This window comes from Urocitellus parryii, chromosome 11, assembly GCF_045843805.1.
Source record: "Urocitellus parryii isolate mUroPar1 chromosome 11, mUroPar1.hap1, whole genome shotgun sequence".
In the NCBI taxonomy this organism is placed as follows: Eukaryota; Metazoa; Chordata; class Mammalia; order Rodentia; family Sciuridae; genus Urocitellus; species Urocitellus parryii.
This window is the reverse complement of record NC_135541.1, coordinates 76,789,744-76,810,638: the sequence shown is the minus strand read 5'-3', so window position 1 is coordinate 76,810,638 and position 20,895 is coordinate 76,789,744. Positions and strand designations below refer to the sequence as shown.

Below are 20,895 nucleotides of genomic sequence, written 5' to 3'. Positions count from 1 at the left end.
CTTTGTTGGGGGGGTGACTTGAATTTTTGTATTTAGTATATTTGCTCCTTCATTTTTTATCATTCTAATGTATAAAATTTGCATGATTTTGATATATTTTATAAGAATAAACCTAATAAAAATGTATAATTCTAAAATTATTTGTCACCGATATACCTGTTTATAAAGTGACCAAAAATGTTTTAAGTAATATAAATAGCACCCTAATTGCAGCTGAATAAAAAGTGAAAGTAGTAACTAACACCTGCACTTGTTCAATGTAAATTACACATTTTTAAATACCTGAATGTATCTTTCTTCTCACATACAGTGAAAGCAGATAACATGCTACTCTTTCTCAAGTACTCTTTGTTAAAAATTACAAGCTATTCTAAGATTAGTTAGAAATCTTTAGCAGACATAGAAGATGAAAGATGAAACTGCAGCGAGAGAGCATGGCAAATCCAAAAGATCTATTTAGTGCATAAATCTACTGGAAAAACAACAACAACAACAACAAAAGAGATAGAAAGAATTAACAAGCTACAATAGAAGTTATGTCTTTAAAGCAGTAGATTATAATCAGGGTGGGAAATGTTTAATATGTGTCCTCCTGAAAAGTATTTACCATCTTTTACATGGAAAAAAAAAAAAAAAACCAGCTGGTATATTTTCACAGCATCTAGATTTATTTATGGTTTAAAGCCATAGAATTGTAATATTATTACTCCTTTCCCACCCTGGCAGAGAATAAACATGAATTCAGAAGCACAGTGGAGTGAAAACAAAGAAGAAAAGAGAGAAAAGGCAGCAGAGAAAGACAGAAAAGGTGAATACAGAGCTACAGAAGTGTTTATTGAGCATGCTACAGAGGTAAGCAGAGTACACACAAAATGAAATTAAACAACCATCAAACCTCCCAACTTTGTTAGAAAATTAATTTTTAATTGTGCCGCTTTCAAACTATACTGAATTTTACATTTCTAAAGATGTAAAAACTCAACTAATAGAAAATATACATGACCATTCTGTCTACATAGATAACAGAATCTATGAATCTTGAAACTAAGTACATCAATTTCAAAAAGTATTGGTCATTTAACAGAATCAACAATTCAGATTGACAAGAACTGTTCAAATTAATTTGACCTGTAGATTCTGAGCCATGTTTTTATTAAAGTCAGATCTATTCCTAAATACAAAATATTTTGAAGATTTATTAAAACTCAATATTACAATGCAAGGTAAATTAAGACTAAAGGCACATAAACTTTGGTCCCACCTGGTTGTCAGTTTTAAAAAACTGCCACAAAATTAATCTTCCTGCAAATTTTCGCAGTACACTTTCTTTGTCTTTGAAAAATACATGCACCAGTTCCTGAACTAGCTAGACCAGTCTGCACATGCTCAGAAATCCACAACCATATTCCAAATCTTAATTACAAACTAAGGATGGCAATATATATTTAAATGCACGTAAGTCATGTCAACTTCAAAAACATCTACGAAAAATATTCAGCCACAAACAAGACATTACTTAGTGCTGACATTTATATGATACGTCCCACAAGAGTGTGTACAAAAAGGTTAAGATTCCACAATGCTTTCCACATAGGGCTCAAACTTACAGAAATCACTTTGTTGTCTTAAGAAATTAATACTCTGCATCTTGTTAATTTTAACTAATGCCTACATTCATAACTGAATCTAGACCAGAATTGTGATAAAAAAGGCCAATGTTTTTTTTAAAAAGCAATAAAGCCTAAAATAGTAAAAACTAAAAATGCTGCTTTATTCATTCAATATCAAGAATCTTATTTGATTAAATAGAAAGAAATGTGATAAGCCAATAATTCAAAATAAGTTCCAAGCAGGAGAAACAAAAACTTAACCTTTTTACACACCCCTGCCTAAACATATTTTAATTCCCATATAACAATGTGCCCTAGACAACCAATTCCTTTTTTCTAGTAAATGCACAATAGCAACACTAGTTTTCCTTTTTAAGGCACGTATGTCAACTAAGTTGAAAAAATAAAGCAAAATTAAACTAAAATTTTAAACAGACAATAAAAATGGCTTCCCTATAGAACAGATGAAATACAGCAGTTAATAACTCTGCCTTTACATATGCCATTTCATTTTATAACCAAGGAATGATAACAGCATGAAAAAAAAAAAAGAAAAAAGAAAAAATGAAAAAAAAAAATCAAACTCTGGTCCCCACTTTTCTGAACAGTCAATAGGTGATGACACTGAACAATGTGATTCACCCCCAATCTTCATCTCCCCTTTAAATTGTTGACTTGGAGAAAGACACTCTCAGATGATGGTTTTCACCAAGGTTATAATTATGAAGATCAATCAAGGCCTGAATAGCTTCTTCCACCGTTGCCATCTGAAGAAGAGCCATTTTGTGATCTCTTCTGAAACGAAATTATGAAATTAGATACCTCATAAAAAGTCAGAATACTTAAATTCTGCCCATTCCAGATAAAAATTTCTAAAAGCAGACTAAAAACTACTTGAACAAAATTTTTACTTCTATCAAGTCACTAATTTAAAAACAAGGAAAGCTTGCTTACTGAAAAAACTTAAATGCCTTCACAGTGCCCCCAGTGTTAGCAAACAGTGTTCGCAGATCCTCTTCTGCTACTGAAGGACTAGGAAAATTAAATGGGGGAAAAAAGTAAACATTAATAATAAATTCGATGTTTTTATTAAAACAAAATGTACATCCTTAATAAACGCTGGCTTAAATACTTACGGGATATTAGATAGGTGAAGGGTTGCAGAAGGAGGAAATATATTCTGAAAATTTTTCGATCCAGGTTTCTTAAAACGATGCAATGGGGAATTACCAAAATCTTTTGTTAGCCCTTGATCATCAAGTCCCTCTCGAGGTAGTTGTACAGTCTGATGTTTAGAGAGAGTAACACGAATAATTTTTCCATACATTTTCTGTCCATTAAGATGATTCATGGCTAAAAAAGAAAGCATTCCTATTAAAAAAAACATTTTCAAAGTTCAAAATGAAAACAATTCTAAATTTAAAATAATAATTTACAACTATTTTCTTATTGTTTTAAAATAAGAAAATATGGTATTTACCATAGCTACCAGTGATTAAGACAAATTCCATTTTAATCTCTACTAGACAAGATACGTGGCAAAAAAAAAGTTTCTTTCATAGAACAAATATCAAGATTATAAATATCTATCTTCCTCAAGAATCCTGCTGATGCTAGCTAGGAGTAGTGGTGTAGCCTATAATCTCAGAAACTCAGGATGCTCAGGAGGATTATGAGTTCAAGGCTAGTCTTAGCAACTTAGTAAGACTCTACCTCCAAAAAACAAAACAAAACAACAACAACAACAAAACAACAACAACAACAAAAAAACAAAACCAGACAAACCCCAAAATGCAAAAAATAAAACCACCACCACCAAAGAAAGAAACTAACAAAAAGAACCAAGGATATATCACAGTGTCACTGGGTTCAATACCCACTACCCACCAACATCCTGATGATAAATTACATTTTTAGCCTCCCAAGAAAGAAATTTAGTAGCCATTCTTGACTTTTTGTTCCTTCTGCTATCCTAATTACTAAATCCTTTACTAAGGTCTTCCCCCCCACCCCTTTGGTACCAGGGACCACTGAGACAGGGTTTTGCTTAGTTTCTTAGGGCCTTGCTAAGTTGCTGAGGCTAGCTCTGAGCCTGCAATCCTCCTGCCTCAGCTGCCTGAGCCACTAAGATTACAGGCATGTGCCACCATGCCCCGCTTCTATGATATTCTTTCTCCAATTATCTCTCAAATTCATTTTCTATCCACTTTCTACTTATACTGCCATTTAAACTTCATCTCCAATTGCTTTCCTGTTGAATATCTCTCTACTTTTCTCCAATTCATTCTATACACAAGGCAGCTAAATGACCTTCACAAATTACAAATGTGATCCCAGCATTATCAGCTTAAAACCCTTAGGAACAAAATATAAACTCATCCTTTAACATAGCCTGTATCTTTCCCAGTCTGACCCTTATGTCTTCTAGCCTCTATGAATAGGTAGTTTTTTTAATCTATGCAATTCTAATAACTATAGTGGTACTGGGAATAAAGTATTAAGAAACCATCACAATCATCATGGAACTTGTGTTATACCTTAATATTACATTCCTTGTACTTTATGCTATAAATACAGAAAACATATATCCTGACACTAAGTGCTAGTTTTTCCTCACCTTTATTCTTGTATACATGCTGTTTTATTTTGTAACAATTTCCTATACTTTTTACTATCCGTCTTAGTCTACTCATTCTTCAAACTCACTTTTCCAAAAAGGGTTTTTCTTCATCCTTCGAAAAGATCCAGAAACTCACTAGATATTCCCCAGGTACTAGGTAGTACCTTGTACCTTTTTTAAAGATCATCATAATTTATTGCAATTACATATATTTTCCTCCTTCAGACTCTAAGGTACACAAAGACAGGACTCTGTCTTACCCTAGCACACAGCAGTATGTGAACACAGAATATTATATTGTTAGGTAGGTGTGAATGGTGGGAATGTGAGGTTAAAGAGAATAATTTTATAAAATGGGTCCACTGCGTTGACCCCCACAAGCTTTATTTTCAAAGAAGCAATTTACTTGCAGCCCTGCCTGGCTTAAGTGGATAGGCTACACCCTATTCCTTAGCAAACTACCTATTATCTGCAGAAGAAATGCAGGCCTGAAATAATGTTGATAAGAGGAACCCACATTACTCTGACAGGGGAGATTTTTGTGACCCTTTTCACAGATTAGATCCAGAAACTCAGGAGATAATTCTTCTTAATCATAAAATCTCTAAGAACTTATGATGAAGATTCTACTTAGAAACTGGTCAACATGGACCAAGATAACCTAGAGTTGTCATGGCAGTGGGGACCCGAAAGGCTAATGTCATCCTGTTGCCAGTCAAAAGTCAGCAAGTGGACCTAAGTGGGACCCTGTAGAAACTTCACTGTGATCCTCAATAAACTGGAAGAGAGAAGAAGACCCACTTTCCCCCTTGATAGGGTCCTCCCCTTCCCTTTTCCTATACCTTCAATAAACTCATGACTATTACTCTGAGCAACAGGTCTAAAATCTTCCTGACTTGATCGCAAGAACTGGGGTTTAAAGGGGGATCATCTTTGTGCTACCTCAGTTTCCCAGAAGACCTCAACTCTGTAACAATATGACTACTTCTTAACATAGCTGTTGGGTTATTTTTAAAAGAAATGAATTGGTCTGATATTTAAAAAAAGTTATAATTTTTTTAAAATTCAAATTAAAGGTCTGACTATAACCACACTGTATGAATAGCAGAGACAAAGGCAATGAAAAAGAGTAGGAAAACGAGAACAGAATCTCTACTCTTTTTGTTTTTAACAATGGGAATCTTATAAAAGTCTACTTGCAAAAAATATGGCATAAATAGATAAAGTAATGTGTTTCAGAGAATGGCATTTTTTTTTTTTCCTCTCTGGTAAGTACCTGGGATTAGGCAGTCAACCACTGAGCCACATCCCCAGCCTCATTTTGTATTTTATTTAGGGACAGGTCTTGAGTTGCTTAGCACGTGGCTCAATTTCTAAGGCTGGCTTTGAACTCACAATCCTCCTGCCTCAGCTTCCCGAGCCACTGGGATTACAGGTATGTGCCACTGCACCTGGCTGAGAATGGATTATTGACTGAATATAGTTTTTTACCTTTCCCTTACAAGTCTGAAGAAGATGTTAGGGAATAATGAAAATTTAAGACAAATTCATAGATAATAGGAGTTTACATAGAGCTTATTAAGAGTTCTCCCTTTATAATTCAAAATAAAATATGTATTGCTGCTCTCATTTTGTTGTTGCTGTTTACAGACACTTGTCTATTTTATTAGTCTTTTCAAAGACAATTTATGGTTTTGCTTTGCTGTCATCTACACTACTACTTTCTAGTCTTTAATTTCTCACTTCCGTGGCACACCCTATTTTTTTGTTTGGAATTTGAGTGTGTTTTATAGGCACTGATGATATAAGCACATATTTTTGTTGTCATATACCTAGAGAAAGTAAAATTTATCCTAGCAGCAATGAGAATAAGAAATTATTTATCAATACTTATAGTCCAAAAATTATAAGTCAAAACTTTACTGTCAACATCTGGTAACATTGGGGATAAATGATTTACATATGTAAGTACTAAACGGACTAAAATGTGGCCCCCATTCCCAGTCAATGCATATGTCGAAGCCCTAATTTCTTATGACAATCTATAAAGGCAGGACCTTTAAGGAAGTTATGAAGGTTAAATGAGGTCATCATGGTGGGGTCCTAATTCAATAGGACTGGTATCCTCACAAGAGAAGGAGAACTCTCATTATGCTTACACAATGAAAAGTCCATGTAAGAACACAGGCAGAGAGCTACAAGCCAAGAGAGAGTCTTCAAACTCCAAATCTGCTAGCACCTCGAGATCTGAAACTTTAGTATTTAAAATTCATGAGGAAATAAATTTGTTTAAGCTACAAAGCATATTATTTTGTTCTGTAAGTATGATAAAAATTAAAATCTACACATAAAAAAAAAAACAACAACAACAAAGGGCTGGGGATATAGCTCAGTTGGTAGAGTGCTTGCCTTGCAAGCACAAGGCCCTGGTTTCAATTCCCAGCACTACCACCACCACCACCACCAACAACAACAACAACAAATTCAGAAGTTATTTCTTTAAACAACAACAACAACAACAAATTCAGAAGTTATTTCTTTAAATTCTCCCTCAGATGATTCTCAACCATGATTTGGCATTCTTTATGTAAGTGAATTTAATGCCACCCAAACCTCAAATAGTAATTTTAAAAACATGAAATATTTGAGAATGCCATGTTGATTATGAAGCACTGTCAAATGCTACTTACAAGTATATATTAAACAAATGGTAATGACCACCCTCTCACCAGAATATAGAAGTATACACAAACTGAGCAGGGGGAAACAATATACTAAACACCTATGACATAAACAGCTCTTTTTTATATCTTTCCTTTAAGACAGATATTGTGATTTTAAAACTGGAGAGCCAGATGGATAATTTTATATCTTATATGAAACACCAAAACCACTGCCAAGAAACACTAAGTTCAAACTTAACCTGTTTGAAATTCAAACTTTTCTGATTTTAATGGCTGAAATTGGTCAAGTGTATCATATTCACCCCCAAGTGTCACACAAATATAACAACAAAAACACACTATTCCTTACTTCCAAAATAGTAATTTCAAAAATTAACAATGTAAACATAACCAGTCTGAGGCAGCAATGTCCCTGAAACTCAATAAATCCAATTATAAACTAAAAACTTGGTAAAATTTATAGTCAATCACATTTTGAATATGTAGTTGTATTTCAGATTTATGTGATTTGATTTGTGTGTGAAGTCCAAAAAAATATAATTTAAATTAAAATAAATTATTATCTAAGCAATGATGTACATGTAATTTGACTAAAGTACAATTTAATATTCCCAAAGACACAGATTTAATATTCCCATTGACAGAGGTTTTTCATTTGGTAAGAACTTGGTATCCCTAAAAGACACATTCCAGGTGACCTTTTCCATTTCTAAGTTTAGCCAAATACAGCTTCTAATAAACAGAATAGCCAGAAATAAAAACTACTAAGAAGGATCATCAATATAAAAGTTGCAATTCTTGGGCTGGGGATGTAGCTCAGTGGAAAAATAGTTGTCTACAATGTGCAAGGGTCTGGGTTCAATCCCCAGCCAGCACCACATAAAGAGAGTAGAAGAGTGTTAAATAATTCTTGCAATTTTGGAGCTAAAATATTTTCCCAATAAAACTGCTTGAGAAATGCTAGGAGGAAAACAGACAAATACAAATATACTCATTATGTACAAATAATCACATTAAAATATGAAAATTAAAATGACATTTTGAGCCTTGGCCATTAAAAAACAAACAAACAAAAAACAACAACAACGATTTCTTACTGATGTAAAGGCATTTAATTTTACTCTGATTCGTAAAATTAAATGTTTTAATTTGGAATTGAAAACATATAAACATGTAGTTTAATCTTACCAAGTTGTGATTGGTTTCCATCAGCCATCTGTATTAGAGCACTGTCTTTCTTATTGTACAAAATCTTCACGCGCTGCACATCTCCATAAACACCTTTTTTGGAGCCACAGAGAGGTAATCCAAAAATGGAATTAATTTTACGTGCAAGGCAGCTAACAACTAATCTTTCTGACATATCAATGAAACATTCAGACATCAACATGATCACTCATTCAATCTCATCATTCTCACAAATGAATAAAGAAGATCAAGATTTTGAACAGTGAATTTTGAAAAGAATAATTTTTGATAAACCCTCAAAGCTATGTGAATGATATTAAATTAAAGACCATGCAAAATAAATCAGCATGCATTAAAACAAATTTTGTGTCTATGGAGAGTTTTAAATAGCAAAGAAAAATAGCAAAAGATTTACTATTCAACTTTAAGCCAAAGTGCTAGCTACAAATAAGAATTAAGGTGAAACAAAAATCAAATCAATAATAAAAGTATAGTGCTAACAATAACATACCGAAGAGGGTAAACAGACTTTGGGGCGTAACCATCTTTAGAAGGAGAGAAGAGCAAGCAGCGTAAGACAAGAAGAGAGAAGAGTCGAGGAAGAGCGGAGATGAACAGATCATCCATAACGAAGGGTGGTTCCCGCAGAATGGTGAGGTGGTCATGGATCATGGTTCAAGGCGGTTAATTGGGGCAAGTTGGTCCGAGGAACATTTGTTCAAGCACAGAAGCATGAACATAGGGAATGGAGACAGGGAATGAAGACAAGGACAAGGAAAATAAAGGATAAGACAGGGAAGGGAATGGGCATTTGGGAAAAGACAAGGAAAGGGAAGGTGAACACACAGGGAAAAGGATGAAATGGGGAAGGGAAACAGCAATGCAGAAGAAAAAAATAAGGAATTGGGGAACAAAAAAAAAATAAAATATAGGTCAGTACATAGGAAATGCAGGAATTTGGTCAGAAAATGGTTGGTTTATGTACTGTACAAGAAAAACTGAGTAAAATGTAGTCATCCAAGACAAATATGGGTAAAGTACATCTATATCAAAGAGTAAATTACAGCATTTCATCTCAACATAGGGAAGGAGAGCATGCATAGGAATTTTAAACTTTGAACTTTAACTGCATAAGCATGGCTGGTTATGAAATGCAGGCAAAGGTCTTAAAATAAAAACAAAGGTACTCTGATTCAAACATTTTAGCATGCAGAACTGTGAATGATAACAGTATTAAATGATAAAATAAGCTTAATGTTCATATTAACAGAGGCCAATTAAAAATGAAAAAGTATTCAAATTAGACATCATAAACTGATAACACTTAGCTTCCCACATTTCATACCAGCTCTCATAGCAATCAAAATAAAATATACCAGACATAAAATGTACAACTACAGAAAATAACAGCAATTTTATTTAACAAGAAAGGGGTGGGGGATAAAAGCTGAAAATATTTTTAGAAGACAATGACTAATAACTGCAAAGAAAAAATTACTAAGAAAGACTGGAAGAGTGCCTCGTCAAGATCTTTGGAAGAACCTTCAAAGAAAAATGTATTAGAGTAGTTCACATAAAATAAGATTTAAAAAAAATGCAATGACACATAAGCATGAAATGAACAAGCAAATAATTAGAAAAGGCAAAGAGCAAAATTGTTTTACAGTTAAATTTGCAAATTAGATCATATTTGCATTTGAGAACAACAAAAAGATAAAAAGCCAAACTACGGTACTTCACCATATTTTTCTTAGGAAAAATAGGTAGTTAGGTTAAAAATATATACATATATAAAGAGATATGACTGTCTAAGGAAATAAGTATTACCTAAACAAATACATAGATTTTATTCAGAAATAGAAACACAGAAAATATTTTTTGGCTAATGAATGTACATAAAAAGAAAGGCAAGTGCAAAATGAAATAAACATGAAAAACTTTCACAAATGAAATGGAGTTAAAGAATAAACATTAGAAAATTATTTTACTAACCTCTTCATTTAAATTGCTAACCAACAGGACTGTATTGCCACCAGCTGAGACTCCAGGCATACCCACTCGGCCAGCAGCAGCAGCTGCAGCTGCTGCAGCAGCATTTGGAATAGCCAAAGGACTCAGAGCTCCTGGAACAGCTGCAACAGGAAGCCCTAATTTTAAAATAAAGCATATTTTACGAAACACACACAAGTCGTTTACAAAAACCAATTTAAGCACGATGGCTGCATGGCTTATGGCAGCTGACCGTTCCAAAAGGTTCCTGAAAGTTAATTTTCATGTTTAGCAAAATGGTGTGGTGATATGTAGTAAAGTAACTGATTTCAACATCCTCATTACTAGAACTAGGGTACATACCTGTATTGTTAAAAAATTAAATATATAACATTCCACCGTCCTATGGAAAAGCAAACAAAGTATGAGGAATGTATTTTCAAGTCGGAGACTTGAAAAATTCACTTCCCTGGTTTATAGTGAGAAGTATAAAAAATACTGTTCTCAATATAACACCTATCCTTTTTCTACAAGAGCTACTGCCTTCATAAACTCACACCTGAAATCAGTTTCTGCCTACAACACAAATGTAGTAAGTTCTTCAGTTCCTAAAGACAATGTTACCCTAAGCATTTAATTCATCCAAATGACTTAAAAGAAAATCTTAGCAAACTTGTCTTCATTTCACACTCAAGTAGTTATAATAAATATAAGTTTCTCAAACAAGACTCTCCCTGTAGAGAGAACAAATTTCATTCTATTATAGACTTTGCTTCTAACCTAATTTCTATGGTCCTAGTTCCTAATTTCTATGGTCCTAGTTTCCCATCTGTTGTCTTTTTTAAAAGTCATCCCTTTTGATTTTTTAAGAATTCCCTTCAGTACCCTTTGAAGAATACTTTCATCCTTAAATTCTTACATATCAAATTTACAAAGAAATTCACTACTTTTTTTTTTTTTTTTTTTTTTTTTACCTCCCCATGATAAAGGGACATTCCAAATGATGTTGACCTCATGACATACCTGGGTGGAACTGGCCCTTAGCACGGTCGTTCCATTAGTTCACCTTTTATTCCTTCTTCTTTTTCCAGACTTCTGTGCATTTCATAAGGATCTGCTGTTACCTTTAGTTCGGAGATCTTATTCAAGTTTTAGATCATTTTACAGAAACTAGTATGACCTTTCACTGGCAGTGTGAAGAGTTCTTTGAGATTCACAATTCTTACCTAAGTTTCTGACAAATTTTTTTCCCTCTAGTTATCTCTTAATTCCACCTCTATCCCTCCTAAGTACTCTGTAAGTGGAAAGATGTTTCTCAATTTATACTCTTGCTCTAGATGAGTATATTTTATAGTTTTTGCCCACAGCATTTTTAGAACTCCCTTTCCTTCTTGTTTTCTTCTTTTGACTTTCTTTTCTATTTTGAAAATTTTCCAACATATATAAGTGAAGAGAGACTAGAATGAATCCCTATGTACCATCTCCCAAGTTTAACAATTATCACTTCAGGGACGATCTTGTTTCACCTACTCACCTATTTTTTTAAAGTAAATCCCAGAGATATGAATCTTATTTTAAAATAGAAAATTCACATTTTTATATTAAAAGTAAAGTCAAGATTTGGATGGTGGGAAAAAATAAATAAAAACAGATAATTCTCATGATTAATATTTACTAATGCACCATCAGTCCTCAGTGCTTTTCTGGATCCGTGAGTGAGGATCCTTTTAATCAACTACTGTATTATATTACTAAATTCTCCATATTAAACACTATAGTTATTATTAAATTTCACAAGCAGTTTCCACTTAACAATATTTTCATTTTTTGCCAAGATACATACATATAAAGAAACACTTCTAATTCTTAAGTAAACACTCACACTTAGTAATCTTTTTCTTGCATTCTCTTGGAAAAGGACCTCTCCACACTTTTTTTTAAACACTATTTTGGTACTTCAGACAGCTCTGGCCAAATGCACACAGTATTCAACTTAAGTTGACAACACAATTATTTAATAGTAGTGGAAATTCCAGATGTAGTCATTATATTGTCAAATCATTTCTTTGTTTTCCTGCCTTTAATTGGCTCTTAGTAGGAAAAAAAAAGTGACTTAAAATTCAGTTAAATTCTATGGTCTTTATGAGATTCAAAGTTGATAGCAAAAAAAATCAAAAAACAAAACCACCAACTGCAATACATGGCATGCAAAAAAAAAAAAAAGTTCAGTATCAAATCTCAAATTCTCTCTGCCTCACATGTGTGAGGCAAGTGCTCTACCTATAACCCCTTTCCTATGATTAAAAAAAAAAATCTATTTCATTTTGGACAGACATGACATGTTTCACAGGGTCCACTAACCCAGAAAAACTTAACCAAAGAATTAATTAGACAGATGGGTACGCAGATTAAAATAACTTCTGAATTCCTAGAATTTTCTTGACTCTTGACTCATACTATTTCCTATTTATTTAGAATACTCTATCTCCTGTTTATTTACTGGAATTGTTTTGAACTTTGTATCCCACAGTGAAGAAGTTTGGAAACTTTTTTTTGTCAGAAGCCCTTCTACACTTTTAAAAATTACTGAGGATCACAAAGAGCTTTTGTTTATTGGGGTTATATCTAGTGACACCTATCAAAATAGAAATTAAAAATTAAAACCAAGAACTTCTTTTTAAAGATCACACATCCTATTGACCTTCTGGGTAATAGAGAATATTCCACCACGAGCAAGAAAATAAAAGTGAAAAATGCCAGATACATTTTGTACTATGAAAATAGTTTTGACTTAGTGGACCCTATGAGAAGGCATCAGGGACTTCCAAGGATCTCTAGATAACATTTTGAAAATATTGGTATACTTGGCAAGGTGCTTTGTATAAAAGAATTCCTAAAAAAAATACAAACAAATTTTTAAAATGAATTTAACTCACTTCAAAGAAAAGAAAATGCTGTAATACATGAAATTTTTAAAAATGTTAAGGTACATACTTAAATTATACATTACTGGCACTTGCAAAATTTATAGTTCAAAGTCACCAATTACTCTTTTTTCCTTGTTGACTTTTCAAAACAAAATCATAAATACATAAAACATACAAAATTCTATAAACATTCAATCATCTAAATATATAATTTTTGTGAAAAACTGATACATTTCTATCATGTCAATCAAATTAAATAATCTAATTAGAGATTATTTAATTTACCAATAAATTCAAATATGGTAGAAAACTTGCTAAAAACACTTAATATTTAAAAAACACTTTCTTAAAATGTGTTTCTGTCTTGCGATATGGGTTGTTTTAATGGAGATAACTTGGTGGTATAGTATTATTTAGAATATCAAGTCTTAACATGACAAAATTATTATTGGGATGAAAAGAATTAATAATTAAAATGAATTTAACATGGCAAGTAGGAACCCCCTTTTTTAGTATGGAAGACATAAAAGATTAAAAAAAACAAAACATTCTTGCCAAAAGTAAAAAAAATGCAGAAAAGCTGTATTCTAATAAATGATAATGTTCTTTAGCAAAAAGACTGGCAACTATCCAATATAGAAAAGCTGAGACTCAACAGATGCAATTTACTTCCCTCTAATAAGGAGGTAATAAAAATCTTAATCAAAAAGTGGAATTAAGCTGGGACACTCCCACTGTTGTTACAAACGCTAATTCATAGTCCCCCACTTTTTTCTTTATTACCTTTCTTGCCCACCATGCTACTATGTAAGGTGATCTGTTACATCAAAGGATCTTTCTATATTTCAAACAGTCTGTACTAGAGTGTTCTTTAAGAGACAAGGGGCAGTTACCATCTGCTTTTTTCCCCCAGCATCTGCTCTTAATGCCAGTAATATGGTTTTTTTCTTTATTATTTCCTTCTCTGAGCTGGTAACTTAGAAGAAAACATACACTACCTTTATAAAGTTTTAAATCACTAGGGTAGTTTAAAATTTTACTGGACTTTTAAAGCCTCTGAGGATAAGTAATATACTCTTCTCTGAAAAATTACTGTTAATCAGATAAATAAAATACATTATACTTAATCTAAATTATGTTTGTTGCAATGAAAATATAAAAACCAACCAGTATGTAATCCCAGCAACTCAGTCCAAGGCCAACATTGTCAACTTAGTGAGTCCCTGTCTCAAAAATTTTTTAAAAAGTGCTGGGAATCACTCAGTTGTAGAGTACTCCTGAATTTAATCCCCAGTACTGGGGGTGGGGGATATAAAAACCTACAAAATACTTCATGATGTTCTATTCTTATTATAATAAATTCTGCAAAGAATTCTGCACTGTATTTTTCATGTAAATGTGAACTTCTAAGTATAACATAATAATTTTACCATTTTCACTTTGTCAAAGCTGTATAAAACATCATACACGTACACACACAGAGGCTGGCTCCCAATATAGTATTTTTAGCTACAAAAATCATAATTGCAATGATTTGCACTTGTAGCTAAGTATTAATCCGTTTTCTGTTACTATAATCAAGTACCTGAAACTAGGTACTTACATTTTTTTAGTTCAGTTTTGGAAGGTGAAAGTCACATATCAAGCAAGCTCCATCTGTCTGGCCTCTGGTTATAGCTCCCCTAGCCGTGTTATAACATGGTGAATGGCATTAAGATGAGAGTGCATGCAAGGAGATATCACATGGCAAGATACTAATGAAGCCAAAAGTCAGCAACTGGGAAGTAGCCAGTCCATGGTTCATCTCTTAAGAATCATAGTACCATAAGAACTACATCAATTTCTTCAGAGGGCAATACCTTCACTGACACAACAACCTCCACTAATCTCTCTCTCTCAAAGGTAATACCACCTGTTAACATTCCCATCATTGGGGACCAAATTTCCAACACACAAACCCTTGGTAGACAAATCATATCCAACCATCACTAAGGCAGAAGGTATGCTGGAAAAACCACTATTTACATATATTGATGATGAGAGATCAAAATGCCTGTTCTACTCCCAGGACTGTTATAAGGACAAAATAACATTGAAGAGCTTTTTTTGTAAACTGCCACATGCTGAAGAAAAAAGTACCACAGGGACCTTTTCCACATAAAATGATCTTCATTAGCTAGGCCACCCAGTTATTCTGAGTGACGTAAAAATTTATAGTTTTCATGTGAGTTCTGACATTGTATCATTACTAACCTTTCTTCCACTCAAAACTGATGATAGGGGCTGGTAGAGCAACTCTGTGGTAGAGCAACTGCCTAGTATGTGTAAGGCACTGGGTTTAATTCTCAGCACCTCATGTTAATAAATAAATTAAATAGAGATCCATTGGCAACTAAAAATAAAATTATAGCCACACAGTCATACATTGGACAGAAGGGATATAATTTAGCTATCCCTCTTTATTTCAAGTCATATTTCACTGAAACACATAAGCATCCTTAAGTCTACAAATTTTAACTAAAGAATTAAATGAGTTTTACTAATTTATTTCAAACCATTGACAATTTTTGTGATTTCTAATTAACTTTATTTGAAAGTATTATATTTACAGAAAAATTAAAGACATTATGAAGTTTCTATAGAATTTGAGCATCAAATTTTCCCTTAAAACATCATAGCATGGAATAGTTGGTATAATTAATCAACCAATATATATTTACTGAAGTCTACACTTCATTCACATTTCCTTACTTTACACCTAATATTCTTCTTGTTTTTCTAAAATTCCATATCATATTTTGTTATGTTTCCTTAAGCAACTCTTAACTAATAAATGTTTACCCTGTGATTTTTAAAGATGCAGAATTTTATTTTTAATCCTTGCACTTGCCATTCTAAAACTTCCATCCAAAGTTAATTACAATTTCTTTTAATCATTCTTCTCTTCCCTGATCAAGACATCTGGTAGTTAATAATCTTTATTACTTCTGTCCAGAACACCACTGGTGGTGGAACTCCAAAAGCCCCATCTAACTCTTTTAAGTATGGAGTCCTGTATATGAAAGGCAATTCTTATGACATTTCATGTATTGGAAGTAAAAATTTGTTTTTTAAAAAATGATAATTTTGATTATTTCCTGAAACAATCCATTCCTCATTTTCCACAACCTTCCCATCAATACCTATTTTGTTCTCTGAAATCCACTCTATTTTCTATCATTACTAACTATATTTTACAAGTTTGCTTTGTAATTCAAAATACAGTAAAATTTGTCATAATGAAAAAACTTCAATAACCCCTCAAAATCAATTTATCTCCCTAAACCTTTCCCCAAAGGGAAGAAAAAGAATGCTTTATTCATCAATATTACCAACCAATATTACTTTCAGAACTGCTATTCTATAATCATCAATAAGATAACTTTGTCTATATAAACATGATTAAAAAAAATCCCACTAAGACTCACAATGGTCCTTAAGAGTATCTCTTATTTTCTAATCCTCAAAATTTCTACTGTATTTTTGATCCAATCTACTAAAATAAATTCAAGGACTTAAGTTAGCTTCAGAAACAAATACTGGCTATCATGTTGCAAGCATCATTACAAGCCAAGCACTGTGCAAAATTCTTTGCACATATTAACACATTTAATTCCCACAACAACCTTAGATGACAGGGATTATGATCCTATCTATTACAAATGTGAAAGTTGAGATAATGAAGGCAAACCAGATTTTGAACTCAGGAAAGTTGAAACTGAAGCCTATTATTATGCATACGGCCTTGCTAGAAACATTTCCCTTTGGGTAACACTTAATTCCGAAACTACCAACTCATTTCTCCTTCTTTTCTGTGGCATATTTCTTCATACAATACTAGGTACTTTTTAAAAATCATATTTATATCCTTACTCTCTTGCAATTTGATACCCACTCTTGTCAATAATCTTATGATAATTACTGGATTAAATGGTCACTTCTAATTTTAATCATATTTGTTTGAGCCTTCAATATCATACCTGTGGCCTCTGAATTGATAACCTCACAGAACTCTTAAATCCTAAACAAAATTTCATATGGTCTGGTGGAGTTCTCTACATTTCATAAATAATCATATCAAATGCCATATGGTGGTACTTTTATATTTAATGTTGCCCATATTTATAGCAACATTGTTTTCTCATTTCCTACTTCTACTTTAGATTCACAATTATATCTTACTTAGACCAGTAATCTCTGATCTAGTAATCCCAGTCTCATTTTCAACTAACAGCCTGGAATCACTGTTGATGTATTAAAACTGAACTGATCAGTTTTACTCAACTGCTTAAAAACAGCTGATGATTATTCATAGCAAAAGTTCTTAACCAATTTTTTTCGTCAGTTACTCCTCTGATCTGGTGAAGGCCAAATACCTTAGACTTGGTACATAGTGTCATGAGATGTTTACAGATATGCTGAAGCTCTCATCATTTGATCTTTAAAGACACTAGTAATTCCAGTATAAAATTCACATTTCTTGGATAACATTGTTTCTAAGAACTTGTCCCACATAATTCTTTGTAGCATCACTACCTTTCACATTTTTCCAATTATCCTATGCATCACTCATAACATTTGCCAGTCCTAAAATATGACCTATACTGTTACATATGATGCGTTTCTGACCCACAAAACCCTCACAATTTCTCCTTTCGATGGAAAAAACACTCATTGTGTTCTAATACCATACTTATACTATGTATTATTTCAGTTTGCCTCTGCTACACTCATTTAATGCTTTCACCAGAATGCAAGTTTTGAAAACAGAAGCATTATTATTATTCTGTGTCCCTGCAGTACCTAGAAGTGTTCAAATAGTGTAATGAATGAATTATTCAGGATGCCAATGAGGAGAAGCAGAATCCTTCTAGAAATATGAAATATACATGGCAATTACTTAAGAAGGGCATGAGAAAATCTGGAAAAGTGGGGAAAACAGGAAGGGTATTCACGGAAGGAGTGGGGGAAACAATGTCTCTTCTAAATTAAAAACAAGACCAACAAGTGAAATAAATAAAAAGGATTAGAAATAAAAGGTAAAAAAAATCTCAGGGAGAAAAAAATCAAGAATGTCATCCAAATAAAATGCCCTATCTGTATCTTATAATTTCGTGGAGTATCTTTAGAGTTGATAGTGAAAACCTCATGTATAGTTTTTACTTCTTTGGATAGAGACCCATTTTATACTGAAGTCATAAACACAGTTTTACTTCTACTAAATGCAGAAACAGCAGTAATTTACTTCTTTAGAATTTTTTTCTTTGATTTAGCCATCCCATATAAAATTGTCAACCCTTAAAAACAAATTTTTTCAAAATAAAATCTACAATCTGATTATATTTAAAGCTATCTTCTGTATCCAAGGGCTAAAGTTGATTATCTCAGAATTCAAGGTATTTGGTCTTAAAGTACTAAGTGTAGGGTGAATATAAGAGAGGATTTTCAAATATCTGACAAGACTGTCATGGGCAAAGTAAAGGAAGGTAGATACAAGATTAATAAATAGAAGAAATTTCTTAAAATTATAGCTGAGAACAATATAATAAGTAACACAATGACTTAGTTTAAGAAAGATCATTAAGGGCTGGGGTTGTTCAGTGGTAAAGCACCTGCCTAGCACATGTAAAGCACTGGATTTGATCCTTAGCACCACATAAAAATAAATAAAATAAAGGTATTGTGCTCCATCTACAACTAAAAATAAAATTTAAAAAATCCGAGAATCTAAAAAATAAAAAAAATGAAATAAATAAAAGAAAGACCATTAAGAACTTCATGAAAAAATTCTACGTGGGATAGTCAAAAGAATGCTTATGAATAACATTTTTGTCATATAGTAATGGCAATTTATTCAGAACACGGTCAATAAGTAAGACCGAATTGATGTAATAACTTCTATCTTCTATTGTTTACATTATGGCTGCAGTCCATAATACTTCGTAAGTGCTCAACTACCCCACTTCTTAGAAACTGGTATATACATATCCTCATGACTCTTTCCATTGGGGTTTCCTTTTAAGAAAGTACTTAATTGCCTACATCACATTAGTTAACTGAAAATAGCCTTAACTAAAATTTATGAAAACACCAACCAGTATTTCCATTCTTTCTAAGCTCTGAAGCTACTGAAAGGTTCAGTAAAAAAAAAAAAAAAAAAAATTAGCAACAGAATCATTGATGAATAGTGAAACTCTGCATAGCCTCAAATTTATTAATATCTAAAAGACAACAATGAACCTTATTTCCTTAAAATATATAAGCTTTACCTATATCCATTTCAAAAGCATATATGGTACTATTACCTAACTGCTACATTCTAGCATTTGTAGTTCTAGCATTTGTCTAGCATTGTAGTAGTTCTTCTCATTATTCCAAAATGAGGAAATATAAAAGCACACATACAACAATGTTCAACAAAAAGGTGTTTTTCTGTACATCTTATAGAATCATACTCAAAATGACTAAATATGCACAGACTACACATATATACCTATATGGAAAAAAAAGAAGATCTAAAGGATGTTAACTCTTATTGAATAATTCAGTCATAGAGGGAGGCTATTTTCTTTTCATAATTAGCTGTTAAGAAATAACCTACTGGTGTTTACTAAGAAAATTTCATACTTTCTGTTTTTTTATTTAAAGGGAATGAATTTCTTTGAGAAACCTGTCTAAATTTTAATTAACTCTGTTTAGTCCTTTATCCTCTTACCTTCCATTTATGGGCAGCTGAGGTAGGATAATTACATACAATAATAATAAAATTTTAAAATAATAAATGAAAAAATAAAATTGTTCACTTCTAGGCTAAGATCACCATCTCAACCACTCTGGGGCTACCAGAACCTGGGAACAATGAACAGATTATGAAATTTAAAGCAGACATGGGAAAGAATCAATGCTTTACCCATCATAAACTGTTTTAAATATTTAACCAAAAATAAAAGCTGGACACAATTTGTTCCATTTGAAATTAGCAAATAAATGTAAGAATTTAACTGTGTTGCACAAACTGTTAAGGTAAATAGTTATAGCTTATGAAGGAGGGTTTTATTTTATATTTTCAATTAATCTAGAAAGAATACATATAGTAGAGCGAAAAATCTTCACACTTGCTTTTTAGTATAATAAATTAAGGCAGAAACCATTAGTGAACACTAAAAGCATTAGCAGAAAAAATAATGGAAGGATCAATGTGACTACTGGAAACTACAATATTTGTTTTTCTTTAGGGGTGGGGGTGGGTTGAATCCAGGGGCACTTAACCACTAAGCTACATCCCCAGCTCTTTTTACTTATTTTTTAAAATTTTGAGACAGGGTCTAACTAGGTTTCTGAGGCTGGCTTTGAACTTGCAATTCTCTGCCTGGGCCTCCTGAGTAGCTGAGATTACAAGTGTGTATTGCCACATCCAGTACCACAACCAATCTTAATGCATCACTAAAATTGCTAAACGTAGGTAACCAGCTGTTATATGCCACTTACTGAGACAAATATGATGAACCACAAACACTTACCATTTTTGCTAGAATTTTTACCAGAATCTGAATGTAACATAGTTTTTGGAGCTAACTCCCAGTTTACCCACTTCAGCAAACAGAGAAACAAATTAACATGATATTACAAAGAAAGAGACCAATTTAAACTGTGGAACTTCCAGAACAGTAACTAAGTTATTTCATTAAATCAATGGATCTGAGTTTGAAGCAGAAGACTTAAAAACAGAAAATTTTAATATGGCTAGGTATTTGGTAATATTAAGAAGTCATTTGTCAATTTTGTTAAGTGTAATGGTCATATTATGACTAAAAAAATGAAAAACTTTTTTCTATAGC

General features: G+C 32.6%; 1 protein-coding gene across 3 annotated transcripts in view; it reads right to left on the bottom strand.

The window, feature by feature from the left end:
* Positions 1–725: 725 nt before the first annotated feature.
* Ptbp2 (polypyrimidine tract binding protein 2) overlaps positions 726–20,895 on the bottom strand; it is a 70,102-nt gene continuing 49,932 nt past the window's right edge. The window contains exons 9-14 of one of the 3 annotated variants that reach the window (XM_026401399.2): positions 10,095–10,249; positions 8,614–8,647; positions 8,103–8,195; positions 2,747–2,963; positions 2,565–2,642; positions 726–2,405 (exon numbers count right to left, since the gene is read on the bottom strand). In XM_026401399.2, the coding sequence (XP_026257184.1) occupies positions 2,273–2,405; positions 2,565–2,642; positions 2,747–2,963; positions 8,103–8,195; positions 8,614–8,647; positions 10,095–10,249 (710 nt within the window). In that variant the 3' untranslated portion in view covers positions 726–2,272. The remainder of the gene's footprint in view (positions 2,406–2,564; positions 2,643–2,746; positions 2,964–8,102; positions 8,196–8,613; positions 8,648–10,094; positions 10,250–20,895) is intronic. The other 2 variants (XM_026401401.2, XM_026401402.2) reach the window with 2 other exon arrangements.